At 38.7% G+C, this 18,840-nt stretch overlaps 1 protein-coding gene across 1 annotated transcript in view; it reads right to left on the minus strand.

Moving 5' to 3' along the window:
• TRPM6 (transient receptor potential cation channel subfamily M member 6) overlaps window positions 1-18,840 on the minus strand; it is a 253,994-nt gene that overhangs the window by 30,459 nt on the left and 204,695 nt on the right. Inside the window, exons 29-32 of the mRNA XM_043976597.1 lie at window positions 13,556-13,641; window positions 11,342-11,400; window positions 9,596-9,621; window positions 7,068-7,118 (exon numbers count right to left, since the gene is read on the minus strand). Coding sequence (XP_043832532.1) covers window positions 7,068-7,118; window positions 9,596-9,621; window positions 11,342-11,400; window positions 13,556-13,641 — 222 coding nt within the window. The remainder of the gene's footprint in view (window positions 1-7,067; window positions 7,119-9,595; window positions 9,622-11,341; window positions 11,401-13,555; window positions 13,642-18,840) is intronic.

The following is an 18,840-nucleotide window of genomic DNA, read 5'->3' on the forward strand; positions in this document are numbered from 1 at the left end:
AGAAAGTGACACTGGCTAGTGGGAGGAGGAAAGAAGAGACTGGCATTCGGTCTGACTCTCTTTCCTTGGGACTCTGGTGGAGAGCGGAGCGAGAAATGTGCTCTCCCTTTAATAGATAGGAATCTAGGCCTTTTCTTCTCTCTTTACCAAACTCTTATTCTCCTTAATAAATGCTTAAAAGTCTAACTCTTGCTAAAGCTTATAATTTATTGGCGACCACTCATTAGATATTTTAGACAGTTTAGCTAGAATTTTAGCCCTTAACAGGTCTAAGAGTGAAGTCATGGGTCAACAAAGGAAGATAAACAGAGTAAGATCAAAGGGTAAAATGACATCAAATTATCAATGAGCTGACAGAGCTGCCTCAGTTATAGCCATGGCCAGATCTCCCCCCTCTTCTTGGCTCCAAGGCCAGCCCTTCATCCACAGTGCCATGCTTCCTCTTCATTTTGCACGTACGTAGTAAGTGATTAAAAGACATTTATTAAATTTAACTGATTGGGGGCAGCTAGGTGGCGCAGTGCATAGAGCACTGGCCCTGGATTCAGGAGGTCCTGAGTTCAAATTCAGCCTTAGACACTTGACACTTAGTAGCTGTGTGACCCTGGGCAAGTCACTTAACATCAATTGCCTCACCAAAAAAATAAAATAAAATATTTTTAACTGATTGAACTCCCCATCTGGTCAGTGAATTTAACTAGCTGGTTGAAATAAGAACCAGTTCCATGGCACAATCATGTGGTTCTGTTCAAACTTAAAGGATTTGGGGGGGGGGCAGGGGATTGACATGGGTAGCAAATACCCCCACAACTCTTCCATCTTTGTCTAGTATAAAAGATCTCATGAAATTGTTGGTACTGAATAGAAGATGCTTCTCAGTCTCCAATGGGCATGGACAAGTGGTGGTAATCTGCTTGTAATAGGGAGAAATGCCCCGCTTCTGTGTGGAGAGTAGTGTCTGAATTGGGTCCACTTAATGAACTACTGGAAATAGTAGAAATAGACAATAAAAAAATAAGGAGTTCATAGTGCTTTCTTAGTCAAACCTGCAGGTGTCAGATCTCACTAGACACTGCTTCCACACTTAGTGGACAGACATCCTGCTACTAATTCTACTTCAGACCAGATTGTAGTCTAAGAATTTCCCAGAAGCCCACAATTAATGCTTAGGTAGAATACTTAGTGGTTCCAGAACTTTAGCATCACAGAGAGAAACCAGTGGCTAAGACCACACCATAGCCTCATGAAAACTTTAGATCCAAGGATGGATTTCTTTAGTTGGTGTGGGCTTTATGGTAGCTGAGAGACTGAGACTGTTGGCTAGAAGATTATTGCAACAGCCTCTTCATTGGCCTCCCTGCTTCAAATTGTTCCCCACGTGAGTAGAGTCATACCACAAGATTTATGTCAATCCTGCATCAATAAAGTCTATCAGTGCCATTTTCCAACAGCATCTGCTTACATTGTGTCTCTGTGTCACATTTTGGTAATTCTCACAATATTTCAAACTTTTTCATTATTACTGTATCTGTTACAGTGATCTGTGATCAGCAATCTTTGGTGTTATTATTATTATTGTTTTGGAAAGCCATGAACCACACCCATATAAATGAACTCAATAATGTGTTTGACTGCTCTGATGACCAGCCATTTCCCCATCTCTCTCCCTCTCCTTGGGCCTCCCTATTCCTTGAGACGCAAAAATATTGAAATTAGGTCAACTAATAACCCTAAAATTGTCTCTAAGTGTTAAAGTAAAAGGAAGAGTCCATCTATGAGGAAAACTACATTGTTATCTTATTTTAAGAAATTGCCACAGCCACCCTAACGTTCAGCAACCACCACTGCGATCAGTCAGCAGCCATCAACATTGAAGCAAGACCCTCTACTAGCAAAAAGATAATGATCCACTGAAGGCTCTGATAATGGTTAGCATTTTTTATCAATAAAGTATTTTAATTAAGTTATATATATTGGTTTTTTAGATATAATACTATAGGTGCAGCTAGGTGGCACAGTGGGTAGAACACCGGCCCTGGAGTCAGGAGGACCTGAGTTCAAATTCGGCCTCAGACACTTGACACTTACTAGCTGTGTGACCCTGGGCAAGTCACTTAACCCCAATTGCCTCACCAAAAAAAAAAAGATATAATACTATATCAATTTGATAGTTGAGTGGAAGATAAGTTGGAAAGGGGGAATAGTAGAAACTTGATGGTGAAATCCTCAACAGAAGTTGGAAGTTTGAAGGAGGCTTTGGAGGAAAGATAATGAGTTAGGTGGGTTTTTTTTTTTACATGTATGATTATTCAAAGTATTACCATATTTGTAATTTTGTACAAGAAAACTTGATTAAAAGAAAAAATGAAAGGAACATAATATTATTGTGCACTTAATAAACTACAATATAGTATAAACATAACTTTTATATGCACTGGGAAACCAAAAACCTCATATGACTCACTTTATTGTGATATGATATTAATTTTATTGTGGTGGTCTGGACCAGAACCTGCAATATCTTCAAGGTGCATCCTACACAATGCTCCCAAGGTGGTTTCCCTTAAATGCAGATCTGACAATGTTACTTCCTTACTCAATGAACTACAGTGGTTCCCTATTGCCTCTAAGATTAAATATATTTAATCATTTATAAATATATAAATATATTTTAATCATTTATAAATGCTTCAGTTTTTCACAACCTAGCCGCAACCTAGCTTTCCAGTAATGGACATGATTTCCCTTCCCACGGTCTTTTTGGCCTTCTCTCTGTTCCTTGTATATAACATTCCATCTCCTCTCTCTGTAGCTGTGTACTGGAGGGTCCCTGTATCGTACTTCCTCTTCACCTCTACCTCACACAATCCCTCTCTTCCTTCAAGATAAAGCTCAAGGATCAACTTCTACATGAGACCTTTGCTTGTCTCAACTCCTAGTGTCCTCCCTTTTCAAACTACCTCAGATTTAACTACTTTGTATTTATTCTCTATGTATCCATGTGTGTGTTTATTTCCTCCATTAATATGTTGATAAACTCCTTTCAGATAGGTAGTTTCATTCGCTGTATTTGTATCCCCAGTGCCTAGCTAGCACAGTGCCTGACACATAGTAGGCACTTAAATACTTGTTGATTGATTAAGTCAAATGAAGGAGGGAGAGAGTCAGGGCAATGAAAGAGAATATTAAGCACTGGTATGGAAGAAAAATAATAGAACGTAGATATTCTAGATACACTGCTAGTTGAGAATGAGTAGGATCTGAGTCATTTCTATCTAAGCCAAATCATCACTAGGAGGAGTAAATAAGTCTTCTCTATACAAAGCTATGCATTTAAGTAGATTCCTGCATAAGTTTAGACCCAGGACTTGTGAGCTCACTGAATGTTGGAATTGAAAAGGCCTGTAATAACCATCAACTGCAACCCATACTAACCCCTCCCCTCTAAAAAAAAAAAATTCCCACTACAGCATATCCAACTTTTGCTCATCCAGCCTCTTCATTTTTTTTTAAGTGAGGCAATTGGGGTTAAGTGACTTGCCCAGGGTCACACAGCTACTAAGTGTTAAGTGTCTGAGGCTGGATTTGAACTCAGGTACTCCTGACTCCAGGGCCGGTGCTTTATCCACTGCACCACCTAGCTGCCCCTCATACAGCCTCTTCTTGAAGAAGGGAACCATCACCTCAATAGGTGGCCTATTCCACTCCAAGAAAGCTGATTATGAAGAAAATATTCCCTACATTCAACCTAAATTTGCATCTTTGCAACTTTACCTAATGCTAATGGTTTATAGTCCAATGGAGATATTTACTTATCCTAGATATGGAGCATCTTGTGGGTTTGGTCTGTGTTAAATAAATATGACTTAGAAAACCTGCAGGAGGGGCAGCTAGGTGGCACAGTGGATAGAGCACTAACCCTGGATTCAGGAGGACCTGAGTTCAAATCTGACCTCAGATACTTAACAATTACTAGCTGTGTGACCCTGGGCAAGTCACTTAACCCTAATTGCCACATACATACATACATACATACACACACACACACACACACACACACACACACACACACACACACACAAACATCTGCAGGAATGCCTTGCATTGATTAAACATTGAGTCATCCTCATGTTTTTGGAGGCCAGGCAATTATTAACTCAATCTTATCTGCCACAAGACCAAAAATGCCACTATGGTCCAGTTTGCCTACACTTCTATAGGTGGGTATCTGGAAACAATTCTAGTTGATTGAACAAGTCCACTGAATTTCTTCAGAGTCCACATCCCACTATTAAGAGATAGAGTGGGTGTTCACAGCTGTTTCTGGAGACAGTCAATTCCCTTCTACAGAGTGGAAGCCTGCCCCCAGAGAAAAACAGTGTTCCTTCCCTGAGGTCCATCCCAGCTGCTGTTGCAGCCCACTGCTTTGAAGCAGTAATCCTGACAGCTGCTGCTAAAGGGCTGACCTCTCCCTTGCTAAATATTTCCACTCGATGTCCCACCAGTTCCTCAAGTTCATCATGTTTAAAACTGAAATCACCCTCAAATTTCCAAATCCTTTTTTCTCCCCTCACTTTTCTGTAATAATATCACATCCTTCCAGCTAAACTGAAAGAGACTTCATCTCCTCTTCTCAAACATCCCTCTCCTGTCTTCATACTTTTCTTTGCTCTTTTCTCCATCTGTAAGATAGACTCCCCAAACCAATATCCTCCTATTGAAGTCCCTTTCTTCCTTCAAGGCTAGCTCAGGGGCCACTTCCTCCAAGAAGCCTTCTCTGAGTGACCCTCCAGTAGAAAGTGACCTTTTCCTCTCTTAAGTATTTAATTTACCCTGCCTTGTATCATTGCATTTATTGAGAGAACCTAAAGATAGCGGGAGTCAGTGATATAGTGCCAGAGACAGAATCAGGAAGCATGGGTTCGAATCTTGGCCCTGCTACTTCCTAACTGCTCAATTGTTGGCAATTCTCTTGGTATCTCTGAGCCTCAGTTTCTTTACCTACAAAGTGGAGGTAATAATATCTGTACTACCTATCTTATTGAGAGACAGTGCCACATAGCAGATAGCTGGGTTCAGAGCCAAGGAGATAGGAGTTCAGGTACCACTTCTGATATATACTATGTGACCCTGGGCAATGTAACCCCTCACTTAACTTTTCATTGAATTTCTGTGTTCCGGGCAACTCTCTAAGACCATACATTGAAGAAGAGATAGCTACCTTCAGTATTAAAAGGGAGTTTACTTTTCTGGAAGTTCCCAATATCAGCGAAATCAAGGATCATCAATTCAAGTTGCTATCCTACTGCCCACCTCACGGGATTCTTGTGAGGAAGGTGCTTCGCAAACCTTGAAACACTGTGTAAACTTGAGTTAGGTTTACTGAGAGCAAGGTTTGTGGGATAGCTATCTTTATATGCCCAGCATTCAGCGCAGTATTTTGTACTTACTAGGCCTGTTTAAAGTTTTGTTGAACTGGTATTAATGGAATTAAAGGCAACTGAAGTTAATTGAAATGATCTTACTGCCAGATCATCCATGGTTTATTGACAAGGAGTTGGAAGAGGGCACTATGAAGGGTCAGGATTGGGTACAGGGCCTGCCAAGAGTGAGCCCTGTTCACCCCTGTGATGAGTTCAGCCTCAGTGAGAGGAAGAAGTTTACCAGTATAAATATAGAGGCATGGATCAAAGTCACCAGAGATAACCTGATACCCTAAGGCATACAAACATACATACAAACATACACACACACACACACACACACACACACACACACAAACACACTCACACACACAAACACACTCACACACACACAGAGCCACCTTGTCCATTTGGTCATCAGCTAAGGACTTAAGAAAATTCAGTTCTAGATATGAAATCACTGATCAAGAATAGAAAGATATGGGGGCAGCTAGGTGGTGCAGTGGATAAAGCACCGGCCCTGGATTCAGGAGGATCTGAGTTCAAATTCGATCTCAGACACTTGATGCTTACTAGCTGTGTAACCTTGGGCAAGTCACTTAACCCTCACTGCCCCACCAAAAACAAAAAAAAACTAAGAATAGAAAGATATAAAGAGGGGGCAGCTAGGTGGCACAGTGGATAAATTACTGGCCCTGGATTCAGGAGGATCTGAGTTCAAATCCGACCTCAGACACTTGACACTTACTAGCTGTGAGACCCTGGGCAAGTCACTTAACCCTCATTGCCCCACAAAAAAAAAAAAAAGAAAGAAAGATATAAAGAGCAGAATCAATGGGCAAGGATTACTGAATTTGGTGATGTTGGGCAGTATTCTTCACGGATCTCTTAGCTTTCAGGACAACTCTTTTCAGCTGCCCAATGAAGTGCTAGCCAGGAGCCTCAGCTCCAGGAACCCCAGTTCCTTTTGCAGACAGTAGCAGACATCCTTGTTTAGCCCATTCTCCAAGCTATTACTCCATTCATTATGGAGTACCTACTAGGTGTGGAACAGTTGCCTCCTAAGAAATTAAATAATGACCTTCTGTCTACTTCTAATGATGATAACATCATGCACTTAGGTCTTAGGTTGGTTGTCTTTAGTTATGCAATGGATTAAATTTCAAAATCATCTTTCTTTTTCATTATTTGGACAAATATATTTGTAGAAGTAGACAAAACCCAAAGAAAATTGGATTAAAATATCTTATCCTATACCAAAGAAAAAGCCCTTTCCATTCTAATGAACATAACTAGAAACTGGCAACTATCCTAGTCAAATGGAAATCACCAATGGGTAAGTTTCAGATGAAAAACCACCAAGTTTTAGCTCAAATGACATGCATCACAATAGATACAAAGCCTGACTTAAGAGTCAGGAAGACTAGTTCAAATCCTACCTCAAGCCATCTGTATGACCCTGGACAAGTCACCTGACCTCTCTCAACCTCTGTTTTGTCATCTACAAGATAGAGATAGGGATAATATAATTGTACCTACCTTATAAAGCTGTCGTAAGGATCCAATGAGATAACATGTATAAAGTACTTTGAAAACCTTAAAGAACTATAATAAATTTAACTATTTTACAAAGGCTCTTCTCACCTGAATAATGATGGTGCAGATCCTGAGTAGTTTTTAAAGTGGCTGAGATTTCTGAAATTAGAGAAGATTGGCATTTTAATTACTTGGCTACTGATAAATACATGCTTAGGAATATATTGTTTTCAAAGTTATTATTGAACAGGTTCATCAGGATGGCTTCTCAGTATTTGAGAAAGATTGCTAATATCCTTTAAACACATTATTGTGTATACTACCCTGACAGCTTCCAATCATCAGTGTAATATTTCCAAACATATTTATATGGGGAATTGAAGAAAGACAAGTAATATTAGCCTCAGAGATGTATTTTCTCTGAGCCAATTACAGACCTGGGCTGTAAAAGGCACTCAGCTGCCCATCACAACTTCACAATACTCCCCAAGCCCAATTCTCCCAGCTCCCTATACAAAGGAATGATACTCTCATAACTACATTATTACCAGCAAGTTATAGGCAGACTACTTCACTGACCTAGAATACCAAAGCAAAATAAGCACCTAAAGGGGCAAACTTTAATATGGAGACAGAGTGGGGTAAAAGAATGCTAGGAAATTTGTTTGGGTACATTAAGCACAGGGAGCCGTGTTATCAGAGTACTTTCTAGTCTAACTGGGCCACTTCTAACTGCTCAAGTCCAGGGTTCTATGGTTACTGCGGCATCATATAAAGTAAGGCAGTATGTAATGCAAAAATCCTGATTCTGATACCTACTAGCTGTGTGACTGCAGGGAAGGTTATTTAAACTTCTGAGCCTCAGGCTTCCTTATCGTTAAAATGGTGATAATAAATCTTGTACCATCAAATTTGTTTCAGGAAAAATGCTTTACAAATCTTAAAGTATTATGTGAAGGGGCAACTAGGCAGCACAATGGATAGAGAACTGGGCCTGGAGTCAGGAAGGTCTGAGTTCAAATCCCACCTCAGACACTTAGCTATATGACCCTGAGCATTTTAGTCATTTAACCCTGTTTGCCTCAGTTTCCTCATCTATAAAATGAGCTAGAGAAGGAAATAGCAAACCATTCCACTATCTTTGCCAAGAAAACCCCAAATAGGGTAATAAAGAGTTGGACACAACTGAAACAACCGAACAACAAACTACATAAAAGGCAACTATTACAATGACATTTCTCACTTTTTGATGAGTCATCATTGTTACTATTATTATTACAATTACTACTACTATTACCTTATTGTGAGGAAAATACTACATAAAAACTATTTTAGTAGTAGACTTTGATGATTTATAAAAGCAGAATGTAACTCATTTATAACATGTACAACAGGAGTCCTTAACCTGAGTTCTGTGAACTTTTTTTTTTTTTTTAGTGAGGCAATTGGGTTTTTAAGTGACTTGCCCAGGGTCACACAGCTAGTGTTAAGTGTCTGAGGCCAGATTTGAACTCAGATACTCCTGACTCCAGGGCCGGTGCTCTATCCACTGCGCCACCTAGCTGCCCTTCTGTGAACTTTTGAAATAGTTTTAAATGATTAAAATGTTTTAAACTTTGATAACTGTATTTCAATATAATTGTTTTCCTTAGTTACACTATGTAGCATATTTTATGTATTTAAAAACATAATTTTGAGAAGGGGACCATAGGCTTGACCAAAATACAGGCTAGAAAAAAGGCTAAGCAGCAGCCCTATTGCAGAACTTAAAGGACTTCATTACTTCCCTCACTATAAACCTTTGATATAGGTAATGTTTGCATTATTATTCCTGATTTATAAATGAGGAAACTGAAACTCGGAGAAGGGACCCAGACAGTCATCCAGACAACTCAGGAATTGACTTCAGTTTCTTTTGACTGCAAATATAGCCAAAATTCTTTCCCCTCCACCATACTACCTTTCACTATCATACCAATAATTCACAAACAAAAGACCAATAGTACAATGTGTCTAATTCTGAGGAAATCTTGGGCTCTTGGTTACTCAATAAAAAGAAGCAATGCCACCCTGAAATGGAAGTGGCATCAAGTGATTCATCTTTCCTCATTTACCTCTCCTAGGAATGATGGTTGCTTTGGGGAGTTTAGGGAGGGGAGAGTGATAGTGCCCCTATGAGAGGGAAAATTCTGGCTTGCTATCCAGATCATATGTAAAGGATGGCTAGAGGAGGTCATTGAAGAATATTTGTAAAAGTGGTTAAATGAGCATTGCAGGGGCAGCTAGATGGCGCAGTGGATTGAGCACCGGCCCTGGAGTTAGGAGGACCTGAGTTCAAATCTGGCCTCAGACACTTAACACTTACTAGCTGTGTGACCCTAGGCAAAGTCACTTAACCCCAATTGCCTCACCAAAAAAAAAAAAAAAATGAGCATTGCAACTATGTCTACCCATACCAAGTTAAGAGAAGAATTGAGGTAGTATCCAAATACCAAGCCCCACACCTCACCACCACCCCACCACAAACACACATTTATTTCTCTCTCTCTCTCTCTCTCTCCACCCACTCTCTCCTACTTGAGTGGCTACTGGAAATCATTAAAATAAAAACAATTTTCAAGAATTTTAAGACTTACTGTCAATTCCTTCTAAACTTCTTGACCTGTTTTAAAATAAAATAATTTAGATAATACTTTAACACTCTCATTCATTAAAAACAGTAACATGGCAAATAGCCACAACAGAAGCTACACATTCGAGATTCAGCTACAACTCAAACAAATAAATAAATGAATAGATAAATGAATAAATTAATGAATGAATAAATGAATAAAATAAATTAATATATAGATATATAGAGACACACACTTTTTGGGGGGAGGGCCCAGTTTATCTCTGGTGGCTTTTGATCTGGGAAAGGGACTGCAAGGCTGTATATTATTTATGTATTTAAAGTTCTTTCTCACTTCTAAGTGGTACCTTGCCTCCAAAAGATTTAGACACTGTATTTTATGAGTTGTAGCTGAAAATAGTCACTTTTTTTAATGTTTAGAAGCAGCTCTATGGACTTTACTTTGGAGGGGATCTGAGGATCAACACAAGTGACTGCAAACTTAATTCATTTAGTGAAAACCTGTTTTTTTTATGGAGATAATGGTGTTGAAGGTTAATCTCTATTGCTAGGTGACCAATTCATTTCATAGCACTTTTAACAGGCAAGATCCAGAAAACACTACCAATTAAATAAAATACTCTTTGCACTTCAATTCCCAGTTTATTCTCTTAGATAACAAAAGTTCCAGAAAGCCACTAAAATCCCTAAATTTTAAACTTTTATCATCAGAGCTGTTTCTAAGACAGAGAATTAGAGTGTTACTAAGAAGCCTGAGTAAGAAGAAAAAGATTCTCTTAGAAACTGAAAGGCAAAAACTGAAAAGAAATAAGATACATAAGCTTAATTAGTCTCAGTCTACTTCAGTCTCTCTTTGTGCTTTTAAACGGTGCTGAAGACTTATTTCTACTATGTGATTCATATTCAGTGGTTTCCAAATCAGTGAATGAACTGGCTCTACAAGGAGCTATATCAATGATTTTCTTCTTAGTTTTAAGAGATTCTTTTAGCACCAAGAAGGCTATAAGAACAGAAGGAAGGGAAGTTCTCAGAACAATATAGTGATAGCTACTGGCTATTATGTTAAAAGTTAAAGGAAGAGGGGTGAGCTAGGTGATGCAGTGGATAAAGCGCCGGCCCTGGATTCAGGAGTACCTGAGTTCAAATCCAGCCTCAGACACTTGACATTTACTAGCTGTGTGACCCTGGGCAAGTCACTTAACCCTCATTGCCCTGCCCCCCCCCAAAAAAAAAAAGTTAAAGGAAGGGCAGTTAGGTGGTGCGGTGGATAAGGCACCAGCCCTGGATTCAGAAGGACCTGAGTTCAAATCCAGCCTCAGACACTTCACACATACACACACACAAATATGATAAACAGAATGGCAGGATCAATTAAAAAAAAAAAAAAGGTAAAGGACCCTGTAGTACAATCCACCTCATTTTGCTAATGAGGAAACTGAGGCCCAGAAAGATAAACTGACTTGCCCAAAATCACATAGATAGTAATTAGCCAAGCTAGTATTTGAACCCATATCTAAATCCAACCATACCACAGAATCAAAAAGGGACAGAGTTGAGGCGTTTGTGCTAAAATGTGAAAACTGTGTATTAATCAATAATTATTACCCTTCTGATACTGAAAGGAAAATGTGGTCCTTTGCCCACATCAATCATTTCTCTGAAGATAAAACCTTTGCCTAGCAACCTGCAAATCCATCTAGAAAGCAAAAACACTGATAATTATGTATTTTACTTGACTCCAAACACTCACAGTGCGTTCCTGTCCTGACTGATCTTCCTAGTGGTCCAATGAGCATTTTTGCTCAAATCCTAAAAAAAAAAAAAGAAGATGTCATTATGGATGTGCCTATGCTTTCAGAAAACATTATCAAAGTATAGCATATGACCAACAACTTTTACATCCTCCTCTCCCCCATCTCCCCTGTACCCCACCATGTTCTTCTTTCAAAGTCCTACAATGCAAGTTGAGGAAATATGTAAGAAGCATAAAAAAAAAAGTAGGGATAGAAATTCAACCAAAAACTTAACAGCACAAAGTGATTTTTATGGTACAATAATAATGATAAAATAATAAAGAAAACCCCCTGCCCCTGAAATTGGTCATGTGACCATCAGCAAATCACTTAACCTCTCAGGGCTCTAGACCGTAGACTGTATAGATGTGAATGGAAGGTGCTGACCCTACAATGGTAGAGGGGCATTTCCTCACCTGGGAGTTCCTTAAAACAGTGAATTCACAAGTCCAGCCCCTAACCCTGTGTGAAAAACATTGTGCTATTTAATGGGATAGAAAGAAAAAGCAAGAAAATCCCTACTCTAAAGATCACTTTCTAATAGTGAAGAAGAACATAGAGAGGAAGTTTCCGCTACAAGTCACATGGAAATGTCCAACAGTCCTTAGGGCATAAGTAGTAATGTAAAACGTAATGCATCTTCTTTAATGTCATTTTCACTAATGAAACCCATATCCATTTCTGGTGTTGAACCATTTGACCATGCCAAGTCCTTCAGCAACAGGAACTTTGTTTTGTGGGTCATCAGTAGCTGTGACCATTGAAGAGACAGGGGCTGGAGGACTTATAGTAGAAGTAGTTGCCAAGTTGTGCCTCCCTAAGAGTTGCTTCCTTGGATGATGGCTTCCTGGCCTGGACAGGAAGCTGGGCAAGCAGTCTGGGTGGCATGGCCATGACTCAAATTCTTGGGTTTGCCTCTTCATCAGTGCCATAGGTCAGCATGTCATGGCAAAGATGACAGGCTTCTTCTCCAGAGGAGTTGCTCTTCATGATGCTGAATGTAGGGGCCAGGCTGGTGGTCTGAGGAAGATCACTCCTCCAAGGGCTCTTGGTACTGGGCTGCTGCCTTTGGGGTATGAGTGTAAGTGATTTTGGTGATTTTTTTTCTTTTCTTTACTGTCTCTCCCTCTTGTCTCTTCCCTCAGAGTGCCTCGTTGCTTCAGTTGGCCTCACTTGCAGGCCCCACCTGTAACAACTGGTTGGCAATTGATTGAATGGCTGGTCTCTTCTCCAAAGCATTTGATTCCCCAGATTATGGTGTGTACACCAGGCTGGAAGAGGGACCAGTGGATGGTGGGAATAATTTAGGCTTGGGGTTAAGACAAGGTATGACTGGCAATAGGATATGTGACAAAGTTTTCAAAGGCAGATTTTCTTCATAGCTTCCCCTACAGGAATTCAGACTGTTCCCCTGGGCCCCTGTATTCTGAAAGTAAACTTTGACCTTATCTTACCAGCACTAGGCGACCCATGCTATTTCTCTGACATTTTCAAACCAAGCTATCACACATGCTCTACTCAGATGTAAGCTGCCTGAAGTCAAGGACTACCTCATTGGCTTATATTTGGATCCTCAGTGCTTAGAATACTACCTGACACATAGTAAGCACTGAATAAATGCTTTCTCAATCATTCATTCCATTCATATAGCACGATGTCAAGATCAAGACTGTGAAAGGCAGGAGTGAGATCAGAACAAATGGAATGAACTGGGCAAACAGAGAAGGGTGGAGAGATAAGAGGCCTCAATGAAAATAAAAACATTTCCCCGGGATATTATATTTTTTTGTGACCAAATCTTGTCTCTCCCACTAGACTGTAAGCTCCTCATCTTTTCATTTCCTCATGGCCCAGTGCAGTGCCTCAGCCAGAATATGCATTCAATAAGTATTTGTTGAATAGAATTGGATGAAGGAAAGAAGGAAAAGGTAAGGAATAGGAAAAGTAAAAAGAACAGGCAAAAAAATCAGATGAGTTTGGAGGAGGGAGGGGAAACAACAGTTAGTCAAGAGTACCGAAGTAAAAAACAAAACAAAAAATAAATTGAAAGCTGGGAGGAGGGGGGGGGCGGGCTGAGAAGAGTAAATGTTAGGGCAGAAAGTTGAAATTAATGAGGTCAACAAGTTGGAAAAGTTCTCTCTCTTTATCACCTGTCAAATAAAATTTCTTACCTCATGGGGCTGTTTCAGACAGTCACTGATGCATATGGTATGTCTTCCAATTTTCCGAGGTTGAGTTTTCTGATATATATGTGGTTCTAAATGTAATTTAAAAGAAAATTAAAGCCTATATTAATTCTTTCCATTTAAACAATTTCTCTTCTTCCCAAAAGAGAATTAGAAGTGTTTGTATACAAAAGTAATGCATCCAAAATGAGAAGGGATGCAGAAAGCCAGGAAACAATTTTTATGGCCAGTACTTCTGATAAAGGTCTCATTTCTAAAATATATAGAGAAGGGGGCAGCTAGGTGGTGCAATGGATAAAGCACCAGCCCTGGATTTAGGAAGACCTGGGTTCAAGTCCGGCCTCAGACACTTGACACTTACTAGCTGTGTGACCCTGGGCAAGTCACTTAAACCCCATTGCCCCACCAAAAATTTATATATATATATATATAAATATATAGGGAACTAAATCAAATTTATAAGAATCCAAGTCATTCCCCAATTGAGAAATGGTCAAAGGATATGAACAGGAAGTTTTCTGATGAAGAAATCAAAGCTATCTATTCCCATATGAAAAAATGCTCTAAATCGCTATTGATTAGAGAGATGCAAATTAAAACAACTCTGATACCTATCAGATTGGCTAATATGACAAAAAAGGAAAATAATAAATGTTGGAGAAGCTGTGGGAAAATTGGAACATTAATGCATTGTTGGTGGAGCTGTGAACTGATCCAAACATTCTGGAGAGTAATTTGAAATTATGCCCAAAGGGCTATAAAGCTCTGCATACCCTTTGACCCAGCAATACCACTTTTGGGTCTTTTTCCCAAAGAGATCATAAAAAAGGGAAAAGAACCCACATGTACAAAAATATTTATAGCTGCTCTTTTTGTGGTGGCAAGGAATTGGAAATTGAGGGAATGCCCATCAATTGGGGAATGGCTAAACAAGTTGTGGTATATGAATGTAATGGAATTCTATTATTCTGTAAGAAACGATGAGCAGGAGGAGTTCAGAGAAACCTGGAAGGACTTGCATGAACTGATGATGAGTGAGATGAGCAGAATCAGAAGAACATTATTATACACAATATCATCAACATTATGTGTTGATCAACTATGATAGACTAGATTCTTCTCACCAATACAATGGTACAGAAAAGTTCCAAAGGACTCATGATGGAAAAGGCTCTCCAAATCAAGGAAAAAAAAACAAGAACCATGGAATATGGATGCTGATTGAACCATACTATTTCTTTTGTTTTGGAGGCTGTTGTTTTTCTTTTTTGAGGTTTTTCCTTTTTGCTCTGATTCTTCTCTTATAACATGACTAATGCAGAAATATGTTTAATGTTATGTGTGTGTGTGTATATATATGTATATATATACATATATATATGTATATATATATATATATAAATATATAAAAATATATAAAAATAAAACCTATATCAGATTACCTGCTGTCTAGGGGAGGGGGGAGAAAAATTTGAAATCAGAAATCTTATATAAACAAATGTTGAAAACTAACTCTACATGTAACTGGAAAATAACAAAATACTTTTATCAGAAAAAAAAGAAGAAGTGTTGTATACTTTGGGATCAGAAGCAAGGAGCTGAAAGGAAAAAAAAAATCTCAGAACCCTACATTTACTTAACAGTACTACCAGAAATTTAGGTTAAAGATATAGGTCTCCACTCTCCTCATTAAAAAATTTAAAACGCTAAGGGATAAAGTCCACACTTACCAAGTAAAAACTGGTTTTATTTAATTTTTTAGCTTTAAATTACAAGCATTTATAAGCTTGATGCCAGAGTATAACGTCGTACACTTAATATTTTGCATAATTATTGTAGATGTTGAAAGAATATAAAGAAATATAAAGAGGCCTATCCCTTTCCCCAAAAAAAGCTTTTAAATTTTATGTTAAAAATGATGTGTGAGGGGCGGCTAGGTGGCGCAGTGGATAAAGCACCGGCCCTGGATTCAGGAGTACCTGAGTTCAAATCTGGCCTCAGACACTTGATACTTACTAGCTGTGTGACCCCGGGGAAGTCATTTAACCCCAATTGCCTCACTTAAAAACAAAAACAAAAAAACAAAAACAAAACAAAAAAAAAAAGAAATAAGTGGGAGGGTCAAGATCCAAACTGAAGTCCTTCTGCCTCAGATCTGTTACTCTTCCCATCATACCATGCTGCCTCCCCAAGTTGGCACTGACAAGTAGGTAGGTCTTGCCATCCAGCCAGTTCCAAATCCACATAATTACACTATTATATTTTCTTTATCTATATATCTATTTCACAACAGACACACACACAATAGCACAATAGACCTTATCAAGCACTTCAATGACATCTTTGTCGTTGTTCAGTTGTGTCCAACTCTTCATGACCCCATTTGGGGGTTTTTTGGCAGAGATATTGGCATGGTTTGTCATTTCCTTCTCCAGCTCATTTTACAGATGTGGAAACTGAAGCAGAGTTAAGTGACTTGTCCAGGGTCACACAGCTAGTAAGTATCTGAGGCCAGATTTGAATTCTAAGAAGATGAGTCTTCCTGACTCCAGACTGGGCATTCTGTGCACTATGGTGCCATCTAGCTGACCTTTACTGATATCTAGGTAAGGAAATAGCTGTCAAGCATTCCCCTGATTACCTCCCAAGAGGCAATGAGGCGATGGGACTTGGACTTAAGAAGTACTATTTCAGACATTTTCCAGCTGTGTGACCCTAAGCAAGTCACATAACCTCTTAGCCTTAGTCTCCTCATCTGTAAAATAAAGATATTAACAGCACTTACTTCACAGGATTGTTGAGAGGCTCAAATGAGATAATATATGTAAAGAGCTTTATAAACCTTAAAGTGCTATAGAAATGCTAGGTACTATTACCAGTTTAGTAACTATATATCCTCCCCCCCCCCTCCCCGCCAAAAAAAAAAGGTTAATCTGGCATGACCTGTTCTTAATGAAGCTATATGGAAAAAAGCACTAATCCTAGAGTCAGAGGGCCTGGGTTAAAATCCTACTTTTGAAGGAAATGTCCCTTAAATGTTCTGCTTATGATTATTTTATATTTATTATTTTATATTTATATTTATTATTATTATTTTATATTTATGATCCTTTGCTCCTTTGCTTGCTACTCCCTAGTGCATCTGGAATAACAATGACCACTTATGATTCTATTATACTTGCACCATACACACACCGGGGCAGCTAGATGGCTCAGGGGATAGACTGTTGGGCCTAGAGTAAGAAAGACCTGAGTTCAAATCATCTTCAGACACTTATTAGCTATTAGTGGACAAGTCACTTAACCTCTGTTTGCATTAATCCATTGGAGAAGGAAATGGAAAACCATGAGGACTTCATTTATGTTTAAGCAGAATAAATGTTTTTGTCCATGGAGTACAATCATGAAGACTCAGGAAATTAGTCACAAATGAATGACAAAACATACATACATTATTTCTCAAATGACTCAGCAACATTACACACATAATTTCATTTGATCCTCTCAACCACTCTGTGAGCTAAGGAAATAAAATAATATAATGTTCTCTGTCAGACTTTCAATCCCCTTAATCTGACCCCACCCTACTTATCTAATCTTATTTCCCAGTACTCAACTCTTTGCTTCAGACAGGACTAATTCTCTCCAACTGCTTATTGTTCACTTGCCCATAGTTTAAAGGCTTCATTCTCTTCCCTTTTTACAAAAACTAAGAGAATTACCTTTCTCAAATCTCTCAAATACCTGTCCTATAACTATATTAAGTTGTGGTTAAGCTATCTAAAACTCAAACTGGACACCATCTTCTTAAGTAGCTGTTCTCTAGTGAAATCCACCTTCCACTTCTGATGATATTTTATAAATAAAAGGTTTTCAGTTTCTTGTTCAAGACTTCATCTTTTTTGTTCAGTCGTTTTTTTCAGTTGTTTCTGACTCTCTGTGACCCTGTTTGGGGTTTTCTTGGCAAAGATACCAGAGTAGTTTTCCGTTTCTTTCTTCAGCTCATTTTACAGATGAAGAAACTGAAGCAAACAGTGTTAAGTGATTTGCCCTAAGTGAAACAGTTAAATGTCTGGAGCTGGATTTGAACTCATGAAGATCAATCTTCCTGACTCCAGGTCTGGAACTCTATCCACTCTAGTAATGCTTTCCAGGTTGAATCTGGTCACATCATCTGTATCTCGACCATCCAGTGTGTTAAATCTTCAGAGTTTCTCTGTACTCTCCCAGATACTTTCCAGATAGATGTTCTGGGGAAGCCAGAAGACTTGATAATGATCATATTGGGCTTATAGAGAACTGTTTCAGTATCCCTCAGCAGGGACTTGTCTTTCTCCAAACGATCTCTCCCCTAATGGCCACTGTGAATTCCTATTTTGTTAATACAATTAAGAAACTGTGTATTCTCACTGCAGAAAGAAAAAAGGGAGTAAGGGAAGAAAGAAGGGGAAAAGAAAAGAAGAGAAAAAGAGGAAAAAAGATAAAAAGGAAGAGAAAGAAGGAAAGAAAAAGAAAGGAGGAAGGGAGGGAGGGAAAGGGGGAGAGAAAGAGAGAGAATGAGAGAGAGAGACAGAATGAGAAAAGAAAGAGACAGAGAGAGAACCAATGAATTCCATTGCTCTTACTGTTTCAATCACAGCTATCAAACAACTATGAGTGAAATGGAAAGTGGGGTGTGTGTGTAGTACAGCTGCATTATTGTTGTTTTTGTTTTTTCATTAACAATATCCTTTCCCTTTCACTTAAAGAACTAGTAAAGACAATCTTACATAAGACAATAACAAACAATCATGTAACTCTTTCCCTCTTACAAAACGCTCTATATGTATTATCTATTTGATAAATTTGAGGAGAAAGGTAGACTGAGACAAAAACATTTTACATAAATGTAAACAGTCCTTAATTTCATCTATAAAATGAGAGATCTAGAATATTCATTTTATTTTCATAGCCTAATATTGTATGATTCTTCATAAGCAGAGGCCGCAGGACAGGACAGGACATTCCTAATAAATAACTAGCTGCAAAAAGTGACCCCCAAAATGGCTCCAATTACACTAAATAGAAAAGGAAAAGAAAAAACAGGAAAAGGGTAACTCCTAGAAAGTGCCTTTTTTTAAGGTCAGTATTCTGGCCTTCCTCCAAATAATTCATTCATTTTTCATATATGTCTAATGTTTTCATTCTATTGATAGGTGACTCAGTCCTGAATTAGTTTCTCAACCATTTGGTATATTCCAAGCCTAGCTTTCTCTATTAAGTGCCTATGA

Source organism: Dromiciops gliroides, chromosome 1 (genome assembly GCF_019393635.1).
Source record: "Dromiciops gliroides isolate mDroGli1 chromosome 1, mDroGli1.pri, whole genome shotgun sequence".
NCBI classification, from domain to species: Eukaryota; Metazoa; Chordata; class Mammalia; order Microbiotheria; family Microbiotheriidae; genus Dromiciops; species Dromiciops gliroides.